At 28.1% G+C, this 22,864-nt stretch overlaps 1 protein-coding gene, 2 long non-coding RNA genes and 2 other non-coding genes across 5 annotated transcripts; 2 read left to right on the top strand and 3 right to left on the bottom strand.

Moving 5' to 3' along the window:
* Positions 1-3,792, bottom strand: LOC100159328 (membrane-associated ring finger (C3HC4) 5-like; the record flags this gene model as incomplete). Its single annotated transcript, NM_001163927.1, is given in 7 exon segments — positions 1-196; positions 268-430; positions 508-698; positions 759-889; positions 1,215-1,329; positions 2,905-3,004; positions 3,352-3,792. Coding segments are annotated over 7 exon segments (882 nt in total). The 5' UTR covers positions 3,408-3,792.
* LOC107883613 lies at positions 1,296-1,623 on the top strand. The gene is made up of 2 exons (XR_001679415.2): positions 1,296-1,408; positions 1,472-1,623. It is a non-coding gene; the product is annotated as an uncharacterized LOC107883613 (long non-coding RNA).
* A 4,472-nt stretch (positions 3,793-8,264) lies between the features above and the next one.
* On the bottom strand, positions 8,265-8,329 carry Mir252a (microRNA mir-252a). The gene has a single exon (NR_040140.1). It is a non-coding gene; the product is annotated as a microRNA mir-252a (primary transcript).
* A 4,319-nt stretch (positions 8,330-12,648) lies between these two features.
* LOC115034194 lies at positions 12,649-14,078 on the top strand. Its single transcript, XR_003839542.1, has 2 exons — positions 12,649-12,688; positions 13,785-14,078. It is a non-coding gene; the product is annotated as an uncharacterized LOC115034194 (long non-coding RNA).
* An 818-nt stretch (positions 14,079-14,896) lies between these two features.
* On the bottom strand, positions 14,897-14,959 carry Mir252b (microRNA mir-252b). The gene has a single exon (NR_040202.1). It is a non-coding gene; the product is annotated as a microRNA mir-252b (primary transcript).
* Positions 14,960-22,864: the final 7,905 nt, after the last annotated feature.

The raw sequence follows: 22,864 nt of genomic DNA, 5'->3' as shown, positions 1-22,864 counted from the left end.
ATGTACAATATCAAGATGTTATAATATGTTTCAAGTGATGTAAACAAGTATTGGATTATGGTACAGATTTTTAATTATTTTCTTCAGTATCAGTTTCAGGATAGTCAATGACTTTACGTGTTCTTTCCTTTATAATATTGTGTTGTCTTTGATATATTCTAAAAACACCTTTTACTGCAATGTACACTAACCCACCCTGGAATAAAAACATAAATATTATAAATGAACACTTGCATTAACATTCATTACATTTTATATAACACTTACCAATAAAGTTTTTTGTAGATATGAGTAAGAACTATTGTCAAATAATAAATTTCCAACTACGGTGGCAGTAGTTGGCAATAAAAGTGCAGCGCAAAGAGTAGTTGTTGGATTAACGACTGAATTGAATTGGACTGTACTCGTTGAATTGTTGACAGGTTCACACCTAAAAATCAATACAAGTACAATTCATAATCAAATTATTAAACAATCATAAATATAAGCTAAATATAAATGTTTTACAAAAACGAAGGCATGATGGTCCTTAATAAAGGTAGTTGTGAAGTAAATCTCTGCACAAATAACAGCAAGGTTTCTTCCCAATTAATCGTTTTGCCTAAAATTAGACTGAGAGGTATTGATGGCAACACCAAGAGCAACATATATGAATCTGTATTCTCCATCATTGTTATAGCTTCTCTTTCACCCATTACCTAAAAAACCTTCATTTATAACCTCTATATAAATAAATAATCTAATTAATATTAATTAACCTGCATCATCGTTATTGCTCCATAAGAAGCTGCTGACCAATAAAGAGTGCTGACCACAACACCAGCTGCCAAAAAAGGACATAGCTGATTAGCTGTCTTATCAAGTTTGTTTAGTATTCGAACAAAGTAATCTGTAAAATTGTAAGGCATAAAAATAGTTAATAACATATAAACGGTTATAAACATATAAATATAATAAAGATATATTTTGAAAGCAGTTATTTTCAAATCCTACTAGATATGAACATTTATAATTTTGGTCAAGTTTTTAAATTTAGCAGGTTAATGTTAAAATGCTTATATTGAAGTGAAAGTTATCAAAAATAGAAGTTCAACTCATGTAATACGAAAACTATTTTCTAGCAAAAAAAAAAAAACGTACAGATATGAATTGAAGAAATTATTGTATCACCATAAGGTTTTAACTATCTTCAATACTAACTCTATAACACTTACTGACTTCATCATACACAATAATATATTGTGTGTGGCATTGAGGGCAATGTGCTTTAACGCTAAGATTTTCTTTCAGTTTTTCATCAACCCAACGTTGAACACAATCCTGATGAACCTGAAATAACAATTTTATGTGTGTGGATCAATAAAACAGACGACAATACATTGTTATAGTTTGATTGTACGAATCGCAGGTACATAAAACATTAATTGTTATAAATGTCTACTATATTATAGTTTGTTGAATATGTGTATAGAAAATGACAAGCAGCATCCTTATTACCGTGGCAGGAAAGAAACCTTGAATGACCCGGCAATCATTTGACACTCGCCTACATTCAATTACATAGTTTTTTTTTATAGTAGTTTTATCATTTCATTCTTCAATAAAACTCATCTTATAAATTAATTGTCAATGTGGTTGAATTATTCAAACTAATCAAAATAGGATTATTAAAAAAAAAAATTGCATATGAAATGTATTGATAAAAAAAACGTAATAATATGTATTATTGGGTACAAATATGGCTGTAGTATGAGGTAAATCAGTTATAACTCTAGTATTTAAAGGTATCAACTTATTATCAAACAATACAATTGTACAAATATTTTAGTATGGTATTCAGTCAAAATTTGGGATTTCAAAAATTAAGTTTTGTTCCTACAAGTAAACTCAATCCAAAAATATGCTTAACTGGGACAGAAGATACGCTAGGATAAAATTGCATAAATTAACTGTTTTATTTTAAAATACATAATATCCCAAATTAACATAAGCTTCTACTGTACTAAGTAATCAACTGCAGTAACAGCTACTCAAAATGTCCATTATTTTGTTTTTATCTCACCTATAATCTATATGTTATAAATTATTGAACATCTAAGCATAATATCAGAATGTTTTTAACTCTAATGATATTATAATTAACATTCCAATGTGCCAGTAGAGCATACACTACATGATAACTATTCGCTTATAATGATTAATACGCAGTGTTGGGTAATGGGTAAGTTACTTTTAAAAAGTAATTAAGTTACTTTACTCGTTACTAAGAGATTAATGTAATTAAGTTACTTTACTCGTTACTCAAATAAAATTGTAATGAAATTACTTTACTTTTCAAATAGAAAAGCAACTCATTACTTTATTGTTACAAAAATACATTTTTTTTTAAATTTCTTGGCAATTATCTTATACAGGAAATTTGAACAAGCAAATTCTTTATAAAACCTGTATAATTAATAGGATCATAAAAATTGTAGTCTTCCACACAAGCTATATTCATAGGAAAATTTATTTCTATTTAAAGTAATAATAAATTTAATTAACTGTGATTTACGGTGCAATTAGACATTTCAAACATCAAAACCATTGAAAACTGAATTGTGCCGAGTTGAAATTAAATATTATATATATACGTATTAGATTGGTAAACAATAATACCTGCATTATACATATATTTTTTTTCAATTCACAATAGGTAGGTAGGTACTTAATAATTCGAAACTGTAACACGTTATTCTATAAAAATTACTTTTCAAAAGTAATTTCCATTACATTTTCATTACTTGGAAATAATTCTAATGAAATTATGTAACGCGTTACAAGCAAAGTAACGAGTTACTTTTGTTACGTTACTACCAAAACTGTTAATATGTAATATGTATATTAAATACTATAAAAAATTACCCAACGTGTAGAACCGCGACATTTACATGGCGACACCCAATCTCTGTTACTTTCATAATCATCATCATCGGTACCAAAACAAACCCAACAATGTTTCGGCCTAGAATATAGTAATAAACATGTTAAAACAATAGTTTACAATACATTAATATAAGAGATAGAATGAACGATATAAAATTAATTCTAGGTTATATGATATGTACACTTAACGTGTTAGTATTTTTATGAAATAAACAGTATGTATACAAATATAACCAATTAAAATGAATACTTACAATATTTAAATTATTAATTAAAAATTATTAATAAATGATTAATGTCTTTAATTTGAGTTTGATTTGATGTACATTATCTATTATTAATTAAGTTCATATAAAAACATATTTTAAATTGACAACGTCAAGTAGAGTTCATTCCACCTCTAATAATCGAACATTATAAATTTACTCAGATGTTTCTTGACTGCAGGAAGATGAACGTTGTCCGGTACTTGCGTTTTCCATTTTTAAAAGATTTTAACTAAGCGATTTACTTAATAAATTAATTTACAAGTGTATATTAATATTTATAAACTTTTCATTCTAAAAAAAATTAATATCAATCAGTCACTTTGCGATGAAACGGTTTTGAATATCCAAAACACCTATAAAGTCCTAATATTATTATGTACTTATAAATAATTACCTATTGAATGAAATAATACGATATTGTATAATATTAGGTTTAGTACCTATACAAAGTTCTGGTTATTGATTGAAAATAAAAAAAAAAACGTAGTTACTATAGTCTGTCTGCGGTAAATAGTCTCGAATAAATAATAACGCAATTTTATTAATTACAGCCTACGGGATTCGTTGTTCAATTTATTGTCCCGAGCGATCCAACACTATTTAGAAACACTGAATAAAAGTCAGGTATTGTTATCACATTTATTTTTATCAACAGCTGCAGCCGTTGTCCAATCGGAGCTCCCTGCCACAAAATAAAACAACACCGAGTACCGACTGATAATAAATAAAAAAATTATTACAAAAAAAACATCCGAAACGGATAATTAAAAATTTACGTAACGAAGCGAATAATAATAATAATAATATTATCCCCCACCTTGCTGATTTTTTTCGGTTCGGTTATTAATAATAATTTATCGTATTGGTCGGGCGCGGGCAGCAAGTGCTTGGTCTTTCAATCGTCCCTGGCCAAATTAATGACGTTCTGAACATGGACTATAGACATATTAATAATGTCATGTTAATATTATGTCTATGGTTCTGAATAGACTATAGGCATAATATAATAATTGTAGTCTACTCTGCATCGATATACGAATGTGCGAAGTGTCATAATAAATAATTAATTACTATTATAGGTACCTATAAGTGGCTGCCGGTGGGTACTATAGTATGGACTTTAGCAAGTGGCATTATAAGTACTTAATATATTACGGCGCATTAAAACACGTCACATTCGAACGAAAAAATTTACCTGTATGAAAGTAATGATAATTTATTATCAACGTAAGTTCGAGCCGATAAATACCTAGGTACAATGTAATTATAAAATAAAAATAAAATCATTCTGAAAATCAATACAATACGGAAAAATATCAAATAATAATATTATAATTTATAAAAATATTATTATTATTTATTTATTTATGGTTTGTTATAATTGAGTTGGAATATTCTGCTCTCGCCGTCCCACCCGTCACCGATGTCCGATCGTAACGTGTTTAACCTAAGCAACCGCTAGATCACGCCACACTCAAGTATTAATCACCACGAAAATCAAAGTATTACCAAACTTTGTTAATAATTTTAACCGAACCTGTACTTGAAATCATAAATAATATTATTATTACATTCTTCGGAGTCAACACATACAACTTGCACTAACAGGTATGTACGAGTGTGCAACTGAATTTACGCCTTACGGTAATATTTTTTATTATAATATTATACCTACTCGGACGAGTTATTATTATAGTGTTTAAAGTTCCGGTCTTGGAAGTTTAAGCTGACAGTTCTTAACACGCACACCCACTTTATTCTTCTTCTAAAATAATTTGACATTGGTAACTATACTAAATATATAATTTATTGGCGAGCTAGAACACGATATTTTTAATTCGAGTCGACATATAATTATATAAACGAGTTCATTATGTAATGATTATTATTTATCAAGGTAGTAACCGAGGTAGTAACTAAGTAGTTACCCATAATATCTAAATCATTTTCCGTTGGTGACACCAATACAAATTCGCTAGATTTAACCGGTGCGAAAAATAATGCTCCGGGGATGTTTGGACTATATCATTTACTCGGTTCATTATCCCGGCGCGGGATAATGTGGGATAATTTTAAACCGGTCTAGCTAAGCGTATTTGGACCTTTTTAGTTATACGATTTCCTACTTTAAACTTTAAAGAACACTCCTTTTTAGGGGGGACGTCACTACGTCAATAATCGCCATAAATCCACTCTTAAGAGGACGTCGCACTCTCATCTGTTGTCTCATCCGTCTTACACAAGTACGACATAGCAAATTTTACGCTAAGCAGATCACGTTTAGCCCCGCTAATTTTAAAATTAGAGTGAATTGACCTATTAATGACCTATTATCAGACTTTTAAGTATAATAACGTCATTATCTGTGTTTTCTCGTTGGTTTTTTACGATATTTTAGTTTTTAAGTGAGTTGTGAGTATGTATAATACATCGATATTTTAAAATGCTCTTAATTCACTTAAAAACTAAAATATCGTAAAAAACCGACGAGAGAACACATATAACGTTGTTACTTAAAAGTTTGATAATAGGCCAATTATAGGCCAATTCACTCTAATTTTAAAATTAGCGGGGCTAAATGTGATCTACTTAGCGTAAAATTTGCTATATCGTACTTGTATAAGACGGACACAACACTGCGGGTGCGCGTCCTCTCAATACGTATTATACGTGTTACCTATACGTATACCACTATTTAAATTGAATAGTCGTTATAAAATTAAGGTCGGAACTGGGAGTGGGTTTATGGTAGTTACCCTGTGACCAACTCTAGGGGGTGTTGCATAGCGAGGCGGGGGATATTTTCGATTTTTTTGTCCGAGCGCAGCACCTCTGACGTGGTATACGTATATAACGGAATAGATCCGCAAATTTCTAAAACGACGACGAAAACACAAAATCGATTTGGGTGAAATAAAATCAACGTTTATTTCACGGGTTGAGTATTCTATATTATACTTGTATACCTACGAGTTACGACTCACCAATACCAGCAATGACGTGGGGTGGCTGGGACGAGTTGTTTTCTACCACTTGCACAGCAATAAATATCGGTTGGTGTTCTGGCAGGAACTAAGAGGCCCCATCGATCGCGAGGCCCAGGGCACGTGCCCAAACTCCAAAGTGTCCAATGGAAAAGAGGTGCTTGTTTGCACCTATCAACTTTTCCAATAATCATGTACTTATGGTGAACCGTATTCGACGCAGTATACTTGTCTATGATTCGACGCACCGATCGCGGCGACCCATCCGTATAACTAGCCTACAAAACAATTATTACAACCGGACAACCCAACTACGAGCCACGACCAGGTACCTGGCCAGTGGCGTGGCTAACGGTAATTTCAGAGGCAATTGCCTCTGAGATTTTTCTTAAATAGAGGGCTGGGTGGTAGCCAGTGGGTCCCCTAGTAAATGTAATACAATATTCTTCATAGGTAGTCAATAACGATCTGAAATATAATTAGTTATATTATATTAATACATTATCATGCATTAATACTTGGGATAATTGTAACTATTGCCTCTGGAAAATTTTTAGTTCGCCACTCCACTGTACCTGGCAGTTTTCGAACTCATCGGTGGGGAATTCTTATAAGTTATATACCTAATTATAATATAATATTATATCATATTTATGATAATTATTATGATAACTTGTACACAGTACTGACAGTAGGTATAGTAAATATTTACCACCTGTCTATGTGTACCTAACATGCACTGACATAATAATATACAGGGTGATTCGCCGCAAGTATGATCACTCGCCATTTTTCGTCAATAATGCAGTAGGTATTCAAATCTGATTTTTGGAATTTTTAAACATACTAAAAGGCCGATTTTTCAAATTATTGAGATTTTTTTTGTTACTTAAGGAGTGTTCTGTGGAGATCAAAACTTCTGTTTATCAAATGACAACCTCCCTTTTCTATTGTAGATTACCTATTGAGCAAATAATTTTTCTGAAAATGTTGACGTAACTATCAAAAATCAAAATTCTAACTTGTAGTTTGAGTTTTTTTACTCTGTGCGCTTTAGGCCATTGATAATGAGTTTGAAAGATGGTGATATGAACCGTTTAATGATTAATATTAATCTATCAAAATTAATAATTTGTAAAAATAGTCCAAGTACAATAATAATATCTAAATCTATCTATATTCTCTATTTCCTATAATACTTATTTCATCTAATTTATATTATTTTACGTAAAAACATATTTAAGGACCATTGTCCTTAGTATAAACATTTTAATACCTAACTGAGAAACTATGCTTGTTCAATTTATAAATAAGTACATCAAATTTTTCAACAACTTAAATGCCCACTAAATAATTTACAGCAAAAAAGAAGGGGAGTTTTTATTTGAAAAAATGGAAGTTTGTGTCACCATAGGTACACTCCTTAAGTAATACAAAAACATTCAAAAATTCAAAATAAGATCTTTGAGTATATTTAATTTTTTTTAAAAATCATTAAAAGAAAAAATGTGGGTGAGCATGACTGGTGAATAATCCTGAACAGTGTAGATATATTGTACCTCGTATTGTACACTATATGTCTATATAAGTATATACATATATAACTTATATATGGCCTATATTTATCAGTTTATCTTATTTTAATAAGTAGATAATATTATTATTATATTAGCATTTAATAATAGGTTCATATTAATATATTATATATATATATATTATGTAATATGTATAGTGTATACATATCAGTGATGCAACCCAGGTTTGGACCACCCCTGGATTGTAATATAACTAATACATACCTATATATACCAGATTTTTTCTTTTTGTTTAATGATTCTCTATGTTTGAACAAGTATGGACCCTTCCCCCTTGAAAAAATTCTGGTTGTGACACTGATACACATTATGCATATATTACATATGTACATATACATGTATAATTATAATAATATAAACAGTCTTATGTACATATTACACAGGTTACAACTTACAGACCTGATATTTTAACTGTAATAATATTATTACACACTTAGACAAACATTATAGTATGATATAAAATAATGTAAGGTCGGTGCGCTGTTTCCCGTTGATAAGCACTTGAGCTGCAGGAGATACAAAAAACGGATATCACTCCCGCGGCACTAGTACTTAGGAACAGAATATGCGTTATTGTAGAAATATCTTGTAAATATTAATAATAATACAAACTTAGATATTTTAAGATTATATATCCATTAATGAATTTTAAATACAATAGAAATAAATCATTTATTATTATAAACTAATGCTTATCATATTACTATTAGGTAGTAACTAGTAATTATAATTTATATTAGACATAAGTTTAAGTTGGTAGTTGGTAGTTGGTAAAACTATTATTTTTAAAGAATGTAATAAATGTACTAATTCCAAACAATAATAATAAAAATATCAAGGGATTTGTGCCCGAAAAGAGTATAGGTATCATTAATACGGCGTCGTATAATATAATATAATATAATATCCGATTTAATAATGTGAAACAGTTTAAAATGTAAATACTTAAAAGTTAAAATAAATATATAAGAGTAAAATACAACTTTACTCTTATATATTTATAGATACCTAGGTACCTATTAGAAAATAATGATTTAAATGTAAAGTTAATTTATAGGTACCTATAGGTACCTACGTATATACGTATACAACAATTATATCATATTATGTATTTACAATGTTAATGCATAAAATCGATTAGGTAAACATTTTAACGGTTATTTATGTAATGTAAATATAAGTATAGTTAAGATGATTTATTTGGTAATACATTATAAAAATATCAACTGAATATTTGTACACATAGAAAAGACTACATTATGCGTAAGAAAGTAAAATGATGGATTTGTTTATATACAAATACAATTAGGTAAAACTGTATAAGTTAGTAGTTACACAAATTAAAGCATATAGGTAGGTCGTACTAATAATATAGGTACAATAATTATTAATAACTAATCATAACCAATAATACCTCGAGGAACGTAACCAGGAAATCTTTTTCGATAGAACCGTTTTAATGCATTTATTAAATTACTTACATATTTACGTAATATACTAATAGATAAAAAGTTGACGGAATACTTATATAAAAATGACTATTCGTGGTTACGTTATAATCTTATACGTCTTGTGAACTTTTGAAAATGTAAAGAATATTTCATAATAGTATGTAATAATATGTACTCACAATGTTAAACGGTTGTTTAAATTCATTTTTCTGTAATAGAAAAAAAAACAAATATATTCAGCGTGGATTTAAACCGCATGTGATTGGTGACAAATGTTTAAGTTTTAACGTATACTACACTACTACTTTGTGATTTAACATTAAGTATAATAGATGTTACCAAACGTTTGAGCTTAGATCGACTAAACGAATACAGAACAAACACACAGTTTGTCATCCTTTAACTATTTCAACCAGCTTAATAATGGGTTCGTGTGGGGGGATAAATTAAGGTTTTTATCATTCATTGGCGGAACAATCTAATTCGTATCTCCGAGGCACGACGTTACACCCACTCGGTGTAGTCATTATCCTAGTAAACATTTTAAGTTTCAACATAAATCGTTTTTTACATTACTATTTCTAAACTATTTATTGACGAAAATTAAATTTAAATAAATACTTACTATCATTGATATTTGAAAATAAGCAGGTTAATAATTGACACTAAAATAAAAAACTATGTATAAATTGAAATACATAATATTATATTACGGTCTATATGACTATATAATGGATGATTAACAAATATAACAGTTTTCTTTTAGAACAGTTAACACTCGTCGTCTTGTAAATATCTTTTACATAATTTCATGTCATTAGGTACAAAAATATGATTCATTTATAAATATACAATTATTTAGAGAATACTGATAAGTGATAATATTATGTAAATATAGAGAGCCTTTTTTTAATCAATAGAAATTTTGAAGTGTAGATAACTTGGTCCCGATTTTTTCAGAAATTTTAATTTTAAAGAGTCATTTAGTATTTAACTTTACCTATATCCATAGTAGTACAGTTCCTGCAAAAAACAATACAATATGCAACATGAGTTGTAAAATAAAATATGTATATCACATTCGATGGTGTATTTATTTTTACAAAAATAAGCAAAAGTTGTAGGGATGTGACAGTGTGAAACCCTGATCCTTCCCCTCGTGAGCACGCTTCGGATATGCGGGTATAAATATAATAATATGAATATATGTTTATATCCGCACATAATCATATCAATATGCCTATGCTAACTTTATAATTATAAATATAGGTATATGAAGTAAGAAATTGGCAAATGTAATACCGTGAAATGAAACTCTGTAGTTTTCCTGGTAGAATTGATGTTCAAACTTTGACAATATTGAATATTTAAATTCCAATATTCACATTATACTCAGATGTATTTGCTTATTGTTCAATAAATATTAATCCTAGGAACTTGAAACATTCCACTATTCTTTGAATTATTGTTTTCTATATCCAATGGGCAGTGACATGTTCAAAATATTTCTACTAATTTTAAACTATTTGTAGTCATTTGACATTTCCTAAATTGTTTAGTTTTTTTGTTCTATAACTATTGATAAAAATATTTATCCAAGCTTTAAAATGTAACATAAGATCACTAATATTTTTCACTTATCGTAGTTTATTATTATTTTTTAATGGCCAATTATATCAAAATACCTACCGTATAACCTACTAATGACAAATAGATAATAGATTACTATAAATATAAATATAAATGTACATTATAAAATAACCTTCGAAAAATAGAGGCTGATTCAAAGATAGAGGTATCTTTTCAATTATTGTCGATAAATAATTTTTCGCTCGGTAAAAAATCTTGAAAATTTAATAGTTCCTCAAAAGTTTTTATCATAGCTATTTAGAAATATTAAAGATACATAATATGTAAACGATTTTACAAAAAAAATGGGATAGTAAAATATAGGTAAAGAATACGCCGCGGGAACAATATAATTCGTATATCGTATATAAGAAAATAAAAATCAAGACAAAAATATTTGTTTCCGTCATAAAAGAAAATTTTTTCGAAAATTACGAATGATTCCTTAATATAAGAATATAAAAAAACATATCAACATGAAATATACTTGATAATTAATTGTCAACATAAAAGCGATTTAAATTATTATTGAATGTTTTGGTACTCAAATTGATAGTTTAAACAAAAATGTAAAATTAACCACCTATTTGAGAAACGACGTTAGTCACAAAATATTACAAATTGAGATAATGCGTGGAATGTGTTATTAAATGATAGACGGATCATGTGTGAACTGTTGCACCACTGTAAATAATCAGTATGGAAGAGAAATAACGTACGTCCTGGACTTAAAAATTAAAATAATATTTTAATAATAATCTTTTATATACTATAGTCGTAATTAGGCTGACTATGCCTATTTGAGAATAAAATATGTAAGTCCAGTATGAGCCTATACCAATTAAGCCAAGCATTTACACCACGGAAAATCGTGTATTGTAGAAACAAAGTCCAGAATCTTTATGCGCGTCCCCCAAGGTAAAACCATAGTTTTTTTTATTATTTTTTAAATTGTGTATCTAGCCAAGTTCTTTTCATTAGACCTCTCGGTTTATCTACCATGTATCACTGGTAGCGTAAAATCAGTTTTTTCTTGTTTTCTCCGAATTACCTTTTATTGACTTACGTCGTTTATCGAATAGGTGGTTCAAATTAGTTATACCATTGGTAATACATGGTATACTAATATACTATATAACACTATGTATAAATGTATAATCAATGGTAATACTATTTAGGATTACTAATAGCTGTAGTACTCATATATTATCTATAATGTGAAATTTACGATAAAAAATATAAAAAGGCACTAATAAAGTACAAACAACTATATTGGAAGTCTCATAAAAATCAATTTACTGCACCAACTGAAAAATATTTAAATATTATGTATAACATAAAATGTAGGTAGATAGGTGGGTAATACCTATACGTTTGTTTTTAAGTATACCTTTTTATTTGAGTTATTAAATGATTTGACACGATTCATATGCAACGTAGTAAATATCATGATGAAAAATATTTTGTAAGCAAAAAATGGTAAAAATTAATAGAAATTGGTAGGAAAAAAAAACCGGACACTGGACAGGATATAGATATCGTTCAATCAACTCGACGCAGGAAAACAACTATAACATAAGTTTCAAATCAATAATGATATCATATTGTTCTAAAATACGATTTTTAACAGCACTCTTTTATTATAATTATTATGTCATTTACATGTTGTTTTTAATTTTAAGTTACTCTTTCTCATAAAAATAAGTAATATGTGTAATTTGTAATGAGTAATAACTAATAAGTAATGAATATAACGATTAATGACTAATGAGTAATGATTTTCAAAATTATATATATGTAAAAATATTATTTACGTATACCCGTCATAGACCATAGTAAGTAATGTATTCAAATATTTAGAAAATTAATAATATTATACCCCTTTGGCCTTTGTACTAAAATACTAAACTTATACATTTTATCAAACAGAATAGGTATTTGTAGGTAATACATGCATATTAATAAATATAAACAATCGGCAGTCTCTGTGTTGTAGTATGCCTGTGCTTAAATATAGGCTAAACAGTAGGTTTAACTTTAAAATATATTACCCGTATTATATAAATTTGCAGATCAACAATATTTTTAACTTATTTTTTTAACTTTATACAGTTTATAGTTAAGCTTATATGATATATAAATAAAGGTTTTCTTAAACTTAATAAAAAGGTAGGTAGGTACCTAATTGAAATTCTAGCCTTGAAAATAAAATATAAATTATTAAGCATAATATCTATTTAAGTAGGTAAGTATATGAAAAATAATCAAAATTGAATATATCTAGTCCAAATGATCCAAAACTTAATCAAATAATTACTGAAAATGTATTAATTTCTGCATTACAGCAAAACCAACGTTACTGTTTATTGTTAAAAAAATAAATAAAAATAGCCAGTGCAGTGTGTCGTAAATTTTGTAATTGTTTGTAATTTCTTTATTGGTTAAGGAAGCAACACCATAAATAAAAAAAAACATGTCTGAAATAGTTACTGTAATAAAATAGATAGGTAGCTAAAATAGTTAGGTACTGTTAAGTAACTATAATTGTATAACATTTTTGATCAACAAAATACCTAATTTAAATATATAATAGATACATATTATATAAATATAAGCATTTAGAGCTTTCTTCTTTCCTAAATATAGGTTACAATAATGTATCTTACCTATCATACGCATAACCATTAACCATAAACAACTTAACATCACGTATAATGTATATCAGCATAAAACCAATATAATATAGGAATATAAAATGCATATATCATCAAAATGTTTACTCTATATACAATATACTTAATATAATTATATATATATATTATATATATATATTATATATATATGTGTGTATGTCCCTCTAAAAATGACATTCATCATATTATTCTAAAAATTATTTACATACAGATAATATGAGTTGGTTTTGTTTTTTAGAATCAATAAAAAATCAATCTACTCGACCAATTTCCAATGAAAACGAGTAAAGACAGACAGCAGTGTTTGAAGGATTTACCGATAACCAATGTTCAATTCATCTTTGTAAAAACAATACCTAGGTGCCGATATCTTATTATGAAACACTCAAACACGACATGATTCTGAAATGTGTTGTGAAGTGAAATATGAATGTTCAAATTTTAGTAAAATCCTAAGAATTTATGTATACTAATTATGGAATAATTATCATAATATATTATTATCCAGTTATAACTGGTGATTTAAACTTAGCGTAACGAGTTGAAGAATTATAAAAACGATGATTGGGCATTTGGACTTGAATATAATACAAGTATTTAGTATATAAATAATGCTATGTCAGTAAAGAAGTAGGTAGTATTATTCACACAGAGCCCCCTCTGCTGTCGGTTAATCAGGAAAAAAAAATAATGCTTTAGAATAATTAATTAGAAAAATATAGGTAAGTACATTAAATTAGGATTTAAATGTATAGTTTTATATTATATGTAAATCAAATTTATACAGTGATTTATTTAATTTATATATATACTTGGTAGTTAACTGAATATTTTTTTACAATTAAATACAATAGACTAATCTTATAGACTAAAATTTCTGAGATCATCATCATAATATGAGTGTCGAAAAGTAAAATTGTTTTGAAAATGACATGTTCTGTTAACAGTTTAAATAAAAAAATAGACTAAAATACGTTTATATAACAGCAGATACCTATTAGTTAGGCACCTATGATCTATATAGAATACAAAATGTGCCCATTAAATCTATATATTATACTATTGTTGTTTGTACAACAATAATATTATAACTTACATAGATTATTCTATAATTAATGTATATTAATTAATATAAGTTGTTGATTTTTAGTAAACAAATATCTCAGCATCAAATTAGTTTTTATAGTAAATAGCTAGTAGAAAACAAAAGAATATAAAATATAATATCTGTGCATAAATAAATATATTATGTATATTGTATTTATACGCAGTTAATTTTGTACGATTTTGTATCATTGTGACATTGTCATTCTTTGGATTTGTTCGTGAGACGTAATTAGGAGGCCAGAATGGTAAGCAGTAGTACGCAGGTGACATATTTAAAATCAATTCACCGTTGGCGCTACTACTTAGCACTCTAGTCTCTAGACTTCTGCCAATAAATATACAATAGTCGCCAAAATGTATAGGTCCTCATCCTTCAATCCTTGTATTGTCACGTAAATATAAAACGGATGCTCGAAAACCTGCAAAAAAAAAAGTTTAATTATTATGATATTGTATTGTAATCAATATAGGATTGCAGGTAATGTGTAAAACGTTTCCATACAACTATTCACATAACGGACTAAAACACAATTTTTATTCCCCAATGTTTTATTAAAACTACTATACTAAAGATTATTAATTACTTAAAAAACTAAAACTTGTAAAGTCGTAAAAGTGTATACAGAAAATATATTATACGATTGCAGTTTGCTAAAACTCTTGTTATAACAGATGTATAAATGCAGATTGTTCAAAGTAAACATGGAATTCGATCGAACTGTTATTTGATTAATACATTATTATACGCACAACCAAATGTATTCATTTTTTTCAATTTCCTACCTACTTTTTGAACCGTATGAAAATGAAAACTCATAAAGTGTACGATTAAAATTTAATAGAATTAATAGAATAACATAACTTATATATTATATATTTATCATATTTTATATACCTAGTTATAGCCTATACAGGTACATGAACTATAAACGTTATTTTGTGGACTACCTAACTGGTGTATATTATACATATTTATGTACATATTACCTATTACGCGTACATTGTTATTTTCCTGGCGAATAAAGAGCTATATTATAATTTAGAATAAAACAATATATTATATAATTGATAAATATGGTTTTTGTGCTATAGGCCGTATAATATTTAGATTAAAAAAAAAACCAAAAATCAACAATATAATATAACCGATGATGTACGGTATATTGTAACTGATTATAATAGTCTTTCGAGCACAGGGCCATAATTTAAACTGCAGCAGATGACAAAATATAATTGACCTTATTAACTGTAAACGAGTGTATAGTAACTAGTAACATAACAGCGTGCATAGAAGTCGGCAATAGCACCGTGTGCTAAAGAATCTGTTTGTGTTCAGCTATGTGTTCTAACATATTTACAAAAAAAAACTGTATGCAAATTAACGTAGAAAGTAACAAAAATATGAATAAAATTGTCAAAATATTGAAACCGTACACGTACAATACAAATTTTATTTAATTATATTCGTACATATATAATATATATAGGTACTTTCGTCGTGTTTACGAAAGCACATTCTGAAATATATGTATATTTACATTTAAATATTATTGTACATTTGAGGTAAGTTATAATTTTTTTTACCGATAGGTCTAAATTTAAAAAATATTATTTGTTCTTAATCAATTTTTTTAACATTCGTCCAGTAAACTATACGAAGTAAATGTTGATTGTATGTCCAAAGTGTTACATAATATTATGTCTGATGGTATTTCTTTAATTTTTTTTTTTCGAACAATACAATATTCAGTATAATAATACAGTCCTATGAGGATTATAACACACAATTTTAATAGCCATAACAAATTGTATTGACCGTTGTACAAACAGTTAATATTCTATAGGCCATTTTCAATTTTTTTTAAAATATAATCCATACCCTATTCCTATACACAGAATAGCAGTAAAATCGAAGAATAATTTTGTGGTAAAAACTTCGTTTCTGCCTACCTAATACCTATATAAGTTTTGCACGGGATTCGTAAGCACTAAACGTTTTGTAAGTGTTTTGTTTTATAGTGTTTGGTCATAGACCATAGCTGTATTCGCATTGTACATACATACTCGTGCAGTATCGTATAATATACCTAATTAGTGGGTGTTTGGGTGTAGCTATAAATGTATATATAATGATATAATATTATGAATTATGACGCCCCGCGTGGCGGTGTGATTGTTGTAATCGTTTATCCCAATATACGAATCTTGAAAAATAATATTATTATCATTTCCTATGAGGGACGGCGAGGGAATTGAAAAATTTTAATGGCGAGCAGGGACCGATGCCTGCAGCAGCACCAGCAGCAGCGGTACGTATAATATATTATAACAGGATGCCGTTCGTTAAAGGGCGAATGCGTCCAAATTAATATTAAATAACACGTTGTAAGTTACTTACACACACATACACACACACATATATATATATATGTGGGATACATGTAGTACGGTGAAGGTTTCATATTATTATTATATATGACGTGAATCATGTGTGTGGATGCCGGTGTCCATGGTGCGGGTCCACTTAACGGGCAATTCACAGCAATAATAAACGTTTGTGAATAGCATCTCATTTATCCGTCATAATATATTATTATTATTATAACGTCAGCCGGTTTCCTCTTCATATTTATTATTATTATTATTAAATTTTGATTTTTTTTTTTTTTTTTTGGCATTTTTTTTTATTATTATTCCATTTAAGTATATTAGGTGTAATATGATTTCATATAATATTATTAGAGGCATAATATGGTTAAGGGGGCTGGAGCGTCATCAATTCTAAGGAGTAAAAACTAGGCATTTTATATTTCTGTTTATCTGGGTCTTGTGTATGTGTTGAAAGTAAATGAACATTAATGTACGTAATTCGTATAGTACTGATCACGTTTTATAGGGGCATCGCAGTGACCGGGATGTACGTCTGTAATTTTACCTACGCGCATACACATGTCACCATAATATATTGCTTTATAAAATGACAAACATTTTTTTTCAAAAAATACTACCTCTGACTTCAATCAGTACGCTCAGTAGGATGTTCCGATTTTAATTTTGAAAGCAGATTTTAATTCTCCTCTAAATTTGCTATGCTTTAACTGTTGTACATTTTTCATATTCCATATCAATGTATTTAAATTTGAATTATAAATATGATCTATTTTTACTTTTTTTGTTAGTACATTTCTAAGTAAAAAAAATAAAAATCAGAAAAATGAAATTGTCAAAGCATAGATAATTTAGTGACAAATTCAAATTTGCTTTCAAAATTAATATCGGAACATTATATTGGGCGTAGTGATTGAAGTCGTGAGCTATGTTTTCGACTAAAAATGAATCACGCTCCAGCCCCTTTAACAACAACACGACAATATAATAATGTCCAATACGCTTCACGCGACGAAAATCTATGACCGATTATTATTATTCTTATCAAGCATTTCGTGCGGTCATCTGCAATACCTAGGTATCTGCCTTTTACAATGATATTATTAAATAAATATAGATGCAGTCTATTAAATATGAATCACTTTTCAAACTTTCACGGGCAATGATCAATTTATAATATTAATCGACTGTACTACCAACCGAGCAACAAAGCCTAAATACTAAACGAAGTAATGTTTTCACGCTCGTTTTTATGATGTATAGGCGATATCTGTACACGTATAATATTATAATTCACTACTCCTTAAATCCAGATGTTGTCGTACATTATTTCCTTCCAAATAAAATTGTCTCAATAATCGATTTGCTATGTACGATCATTAATTTTTAATTATTTAAATTAATTTTTACATTTACGTACCTACTATAGCTGATTATTATTATGGCATCTAGGTAACTTGAATTTTAAATTATTATGTAATACTGAACTAATTCGATTGAGCTATAGTACCTACGTTAAATTAATTTTATTCACTTACTGTATTATTTATCAACAATTAAACAAAATATTATTAGCCAACTCAAGTAAACATATTTTGTTTTTTAAATAATTATTTTTCAGTTTTTTGGCCAAAACATCAAGTCATAACTCCATACTATTTAGGTACTATAATATTGGTCAATACATAATAATAATAATATTATTATAGCTAGCTTAGTCTAACACTCAACATGGGTATTTGTTTAAATATTAAATATCGTAATAGATAATTTTTTTTTTGTAGGAACAAAAATGTTAAAATCACAGTGTCTATTAAGTATATAAGAGTTTAGGACTTATAAACAATATAATAATTACCTAGCTTATGAACGTCAATGAGCAGTATAATATTTATTATAATAATATAATACGTGTACCACAATAAATTAATAATGCGTTCAAATGTATTAGTCATACATACTCATAAATAAAAATGTATGACTGGTGTTGTGCGATATTTAAATAATTTTATAAAATATAAATTATAAATGGCAATTCATTTATAATCACACTGATTATACATATTTTAACGAATTAATTTTTGTGGTAAATACTTATGTTATGGAAGAATTTACACATGTATATAATTAAAAGTGATAAATTTTTGATATTGGTTATAGTTTTCTAAAAATAATAAAATAATCAGGTTGATTAAATGTTTGGTTTTTAGTAGGACAGTACCTAGTCTGCAGTAAGTAACAATATGATATTATATTATATAATATATATAGATAGATAGATACACATTATATCAGCTATGTAACTGAAAAATGATTTATTTTCTAAAATATTTAACATAATATATATTATGTTCTAAATATTATATTGTATTTTTAATGTACAAGCAAGTATATTTTATATAAATTTCGGCGATGTTACTTATATAATATATAAACAAATATATTTAATTTTTTATTTCTTAATTGAATTATGTAAAATATATATAAATAGTAGGTAGCGGTAATCTGGCGATTAATTTTAACTTATAAACTAAAATATAAATTAATATAATATACAGGTAAATGGGGGAATAATATATTATTATATTATTTCGTACAATATGTTATAAACGTATATAAGTAATATATGCTCACCGTGTGATAATTTCGTTGTTTTCACGAACACTGCTTGATTAATAGTGGTCGAAAAAGTGAATACCGCTGTTATTGGTGAACGAAAAATATGCATATTACACACATATATGTAGGTATATCCTCGCACCGGTGTTAGGTATTTATAATATTTCAGATAGGTGTACTGCACGAATGCAACGTAGTTATACTATTGCCTACGGTTTGAGGAAATGGGTGTGCTATCCGTGAGACAGTGAACAACCGAATGCGTTCCATTCGATTTCTACTGTATAGAAGAAAAAAAAAAGAGCTAAACAATATGTCACTAATTAACAGCTGTGACAGGTACACACACTATTATAGTATTGTAAAGGTGTATAATATGTGCGTGTACGCGGTGTATCGGTGCAGGTATATACCTACGGTACAGATGACATTTAACAATATATAGGAACCTAAACACCGCCGCCGCCACACACACGGCATAATGTTAGGTATATTATTATGCTGATGATAATAATGACGATGATTATGACGGCAACGACGACGACGACGACGACGACGACGACTTCGACGATGATAATATTATTATAATAATTTGTAATATATGTAATGCGTAGGTATATAGGTATCTGGCTATCCTCGAGGACGATATGTTTTCTCCCGAATTTTCGTTCGGTTTCCACGTACAATACGACAGATGTATTATAATATGCGCGTCCTGTATACCTATAGGTATATTATACATATATAACAGGTACAATTATACTGAAATTATTTTTAAAGAATATAATACACCGTGTGCACACTAAATGAAACAACAGGGTAGGTACAAAGAAAAAGCGAAGAAGTCGCGCAAAATACAATATAATAGAGTTACACAATAATTATTGTGAGTCATATAGGAATTTATGATCCAATATAGTTTTAGTCTCATGATGTACTTCCCGCAAACAAAATTCAATAAAAAAATGTATAGGGTGCGGAGTAATATAAGTATAATACTGAGTTGTAGAGTGTACCCTGTTTTAGTGAATACACATATATATATATTGTCTACCTGCGTAATTCTTTCATACGACAGACCGACAATGTCGTAGGTGTATTACATTAAGTCTCAAACTTGAAAAAGCCTACTTGTCTAAATAAAATAGTTTTAAAGACTATCGCTATAGCCAATTTAACTTACCCACATAATTTACCCCCCCCCTCCCCCAATATTGGATTTAACGATGCTTTGTCGATGGCTTATAATAATATACCTATCTACAATATAGGTACACAATAATTTATTGTATTGCTATCATTGATTTTGTAATATATTATAATAAAATTATTCGTCTCTGCTGTTGGCGGCGCGAGCCTTGTCTGTGCGCGGTTGCAAAACGATACAATTTTTTTTTATGCAATATTTCAGTAGTTGGTACCTACCTACCTATATAATTATAGCTATATTCGCTAACTCGCTCGTACGTGATGAGTGGTCATAATATAACAGCTATGAAGAATAAATATTTTTTTATGACTATTAACTGTCTGTTTGCCTATACAATTATAGATAAAATGAGAACAAATGAATGTAATAAAACACTGTGTGGAGTATGGATGATGTAGGTATATATGTATAAAAATATATTATACACGTCGTATTGTATGATATAATATTGATCAGTACCTACGACAGTGGCCTAGCTGAGTAAAAATATATTAAAATTTCAAACGTTAAATCATTCCAACAAAACTTGTGGTACCTACCTACCTATCTATATTATATTATATTATTATAATTTATATTGTATTGCGTTTACTAATAAAAGTCCATGTTTATTACTGTGGACGTGAGGTAAGAAACTTTTTATTTTGTACAACAGTACCCACATGATGTATAATAATATAGGTATACCATAGCTGGCTATAGGTAGATTACCAACAATAGATATTCGTTATATAATCTTATATTTTTACACGATATAAAATATACCTATAGGTTATATATATATATGGTAATGTGACATTTTAATTAACATTTTTTACGGAATATCATTTAAATCTATTGAAATAATTATAACAATACATTTTTAATATATTGTATGTGTTTTAAAATTTTTGATACGCTTGAATATCTAATGGTTTATTGTATTTTTTTGTCAAAATTGCCAGTCTTTATGTGGAAATAACGCAGAAAATGTACAGTAGAGTAGTAGTACTTATATATGAGACGTTTTATTAAACATGGCGCGTGTATACCTGTTAAGTATTAATGTTTCATTTTTTACTTTAATTTTTCATCGGTATGTTACAAAACTATAACAGACATATTTTATAGGTTCCTTAAGCACAAAAAATTATTCAATAATTTATAATGTAAAATGTGCGCCACATATAGTTTTACAATATTATAATTTCATCAGTATTTTCTTGGACGGCAAATGCGTGAACTAAATAATGTAAGCAGGTGTTAAAAATGTGTTTTTCATTTGTTAAGAATATGTATGTTAATATTTTCGAAAAAAAAATACAATATTTATTACAGTTACAAACGCATAATTGACATGAAAAATAACATATTATATTTTTCTGTTCAAATATCTTATTATAATTGTTCATCGATGATGTTTGATTTATTAAGCGTCGCCGAACAATTAATAAATATTTGTAGGAGTTATAGGTGCCTTGTATACCTACCTACTTGTGCCTAAATTGTCATATTTTTCTTTGTTAGAGAAGAACACGACAACAACTGCAGTTGGTCGACAACAACAACCATGGTTTATTTTTTTATATTAAAAAAAAATACATTAACACGTTCACTGCGGATGATGCCAAATGGCGTCATTCCCCTTGTTATTAAATGCACTATAATTTGGTCAGCGTTACGATTAAATTTTTTGTTTTTCGTCAGCGTCTTCTATAAGCATTTTTTCATAAACAAGTGCAAACCGTACAATGAAATTTTAATTTTTCAATTTTTAGGAATTTTTTTTTTTAAACTCCAATTTTTTCTGCATCACGCTTAAGTACACACAAATATCATCCGCAGTGAACGTTTTAATATTATATGTATAATATGTATATACTTTTTGTTGCGTTGCAAACGTTTCAAATGTGTTATATACTACAGCCAAAGGTGTAATATATGTAATATATTTATTACTCAAAGGGAAAGAATATTCATGACTGGGCGAACAACGTGTCCTGGCATTTATGTCA

The sequence above is a fragment of the Acyrthosiphon pisum genome, chromosome A2 (genome assembly GCF_005508785.2).
Source record: "Acyrthosiphon pisum isolate AL4f chromosome A2, pea_aphid_22Mar2018_4r6ur, whole genome shotgun sequence".
NCBI lineage: Eukaryota > Metazoa > Arthropoda > Insecta > Hemiptera > Aphididae > Acyrthosiphon > Acyrthosiphon pisum.
The sequence above is the reverse complement of the archived record's forward strand: the minus strand, read 5'-3'. Positions and strand labels throughout refer to the sequence as shown.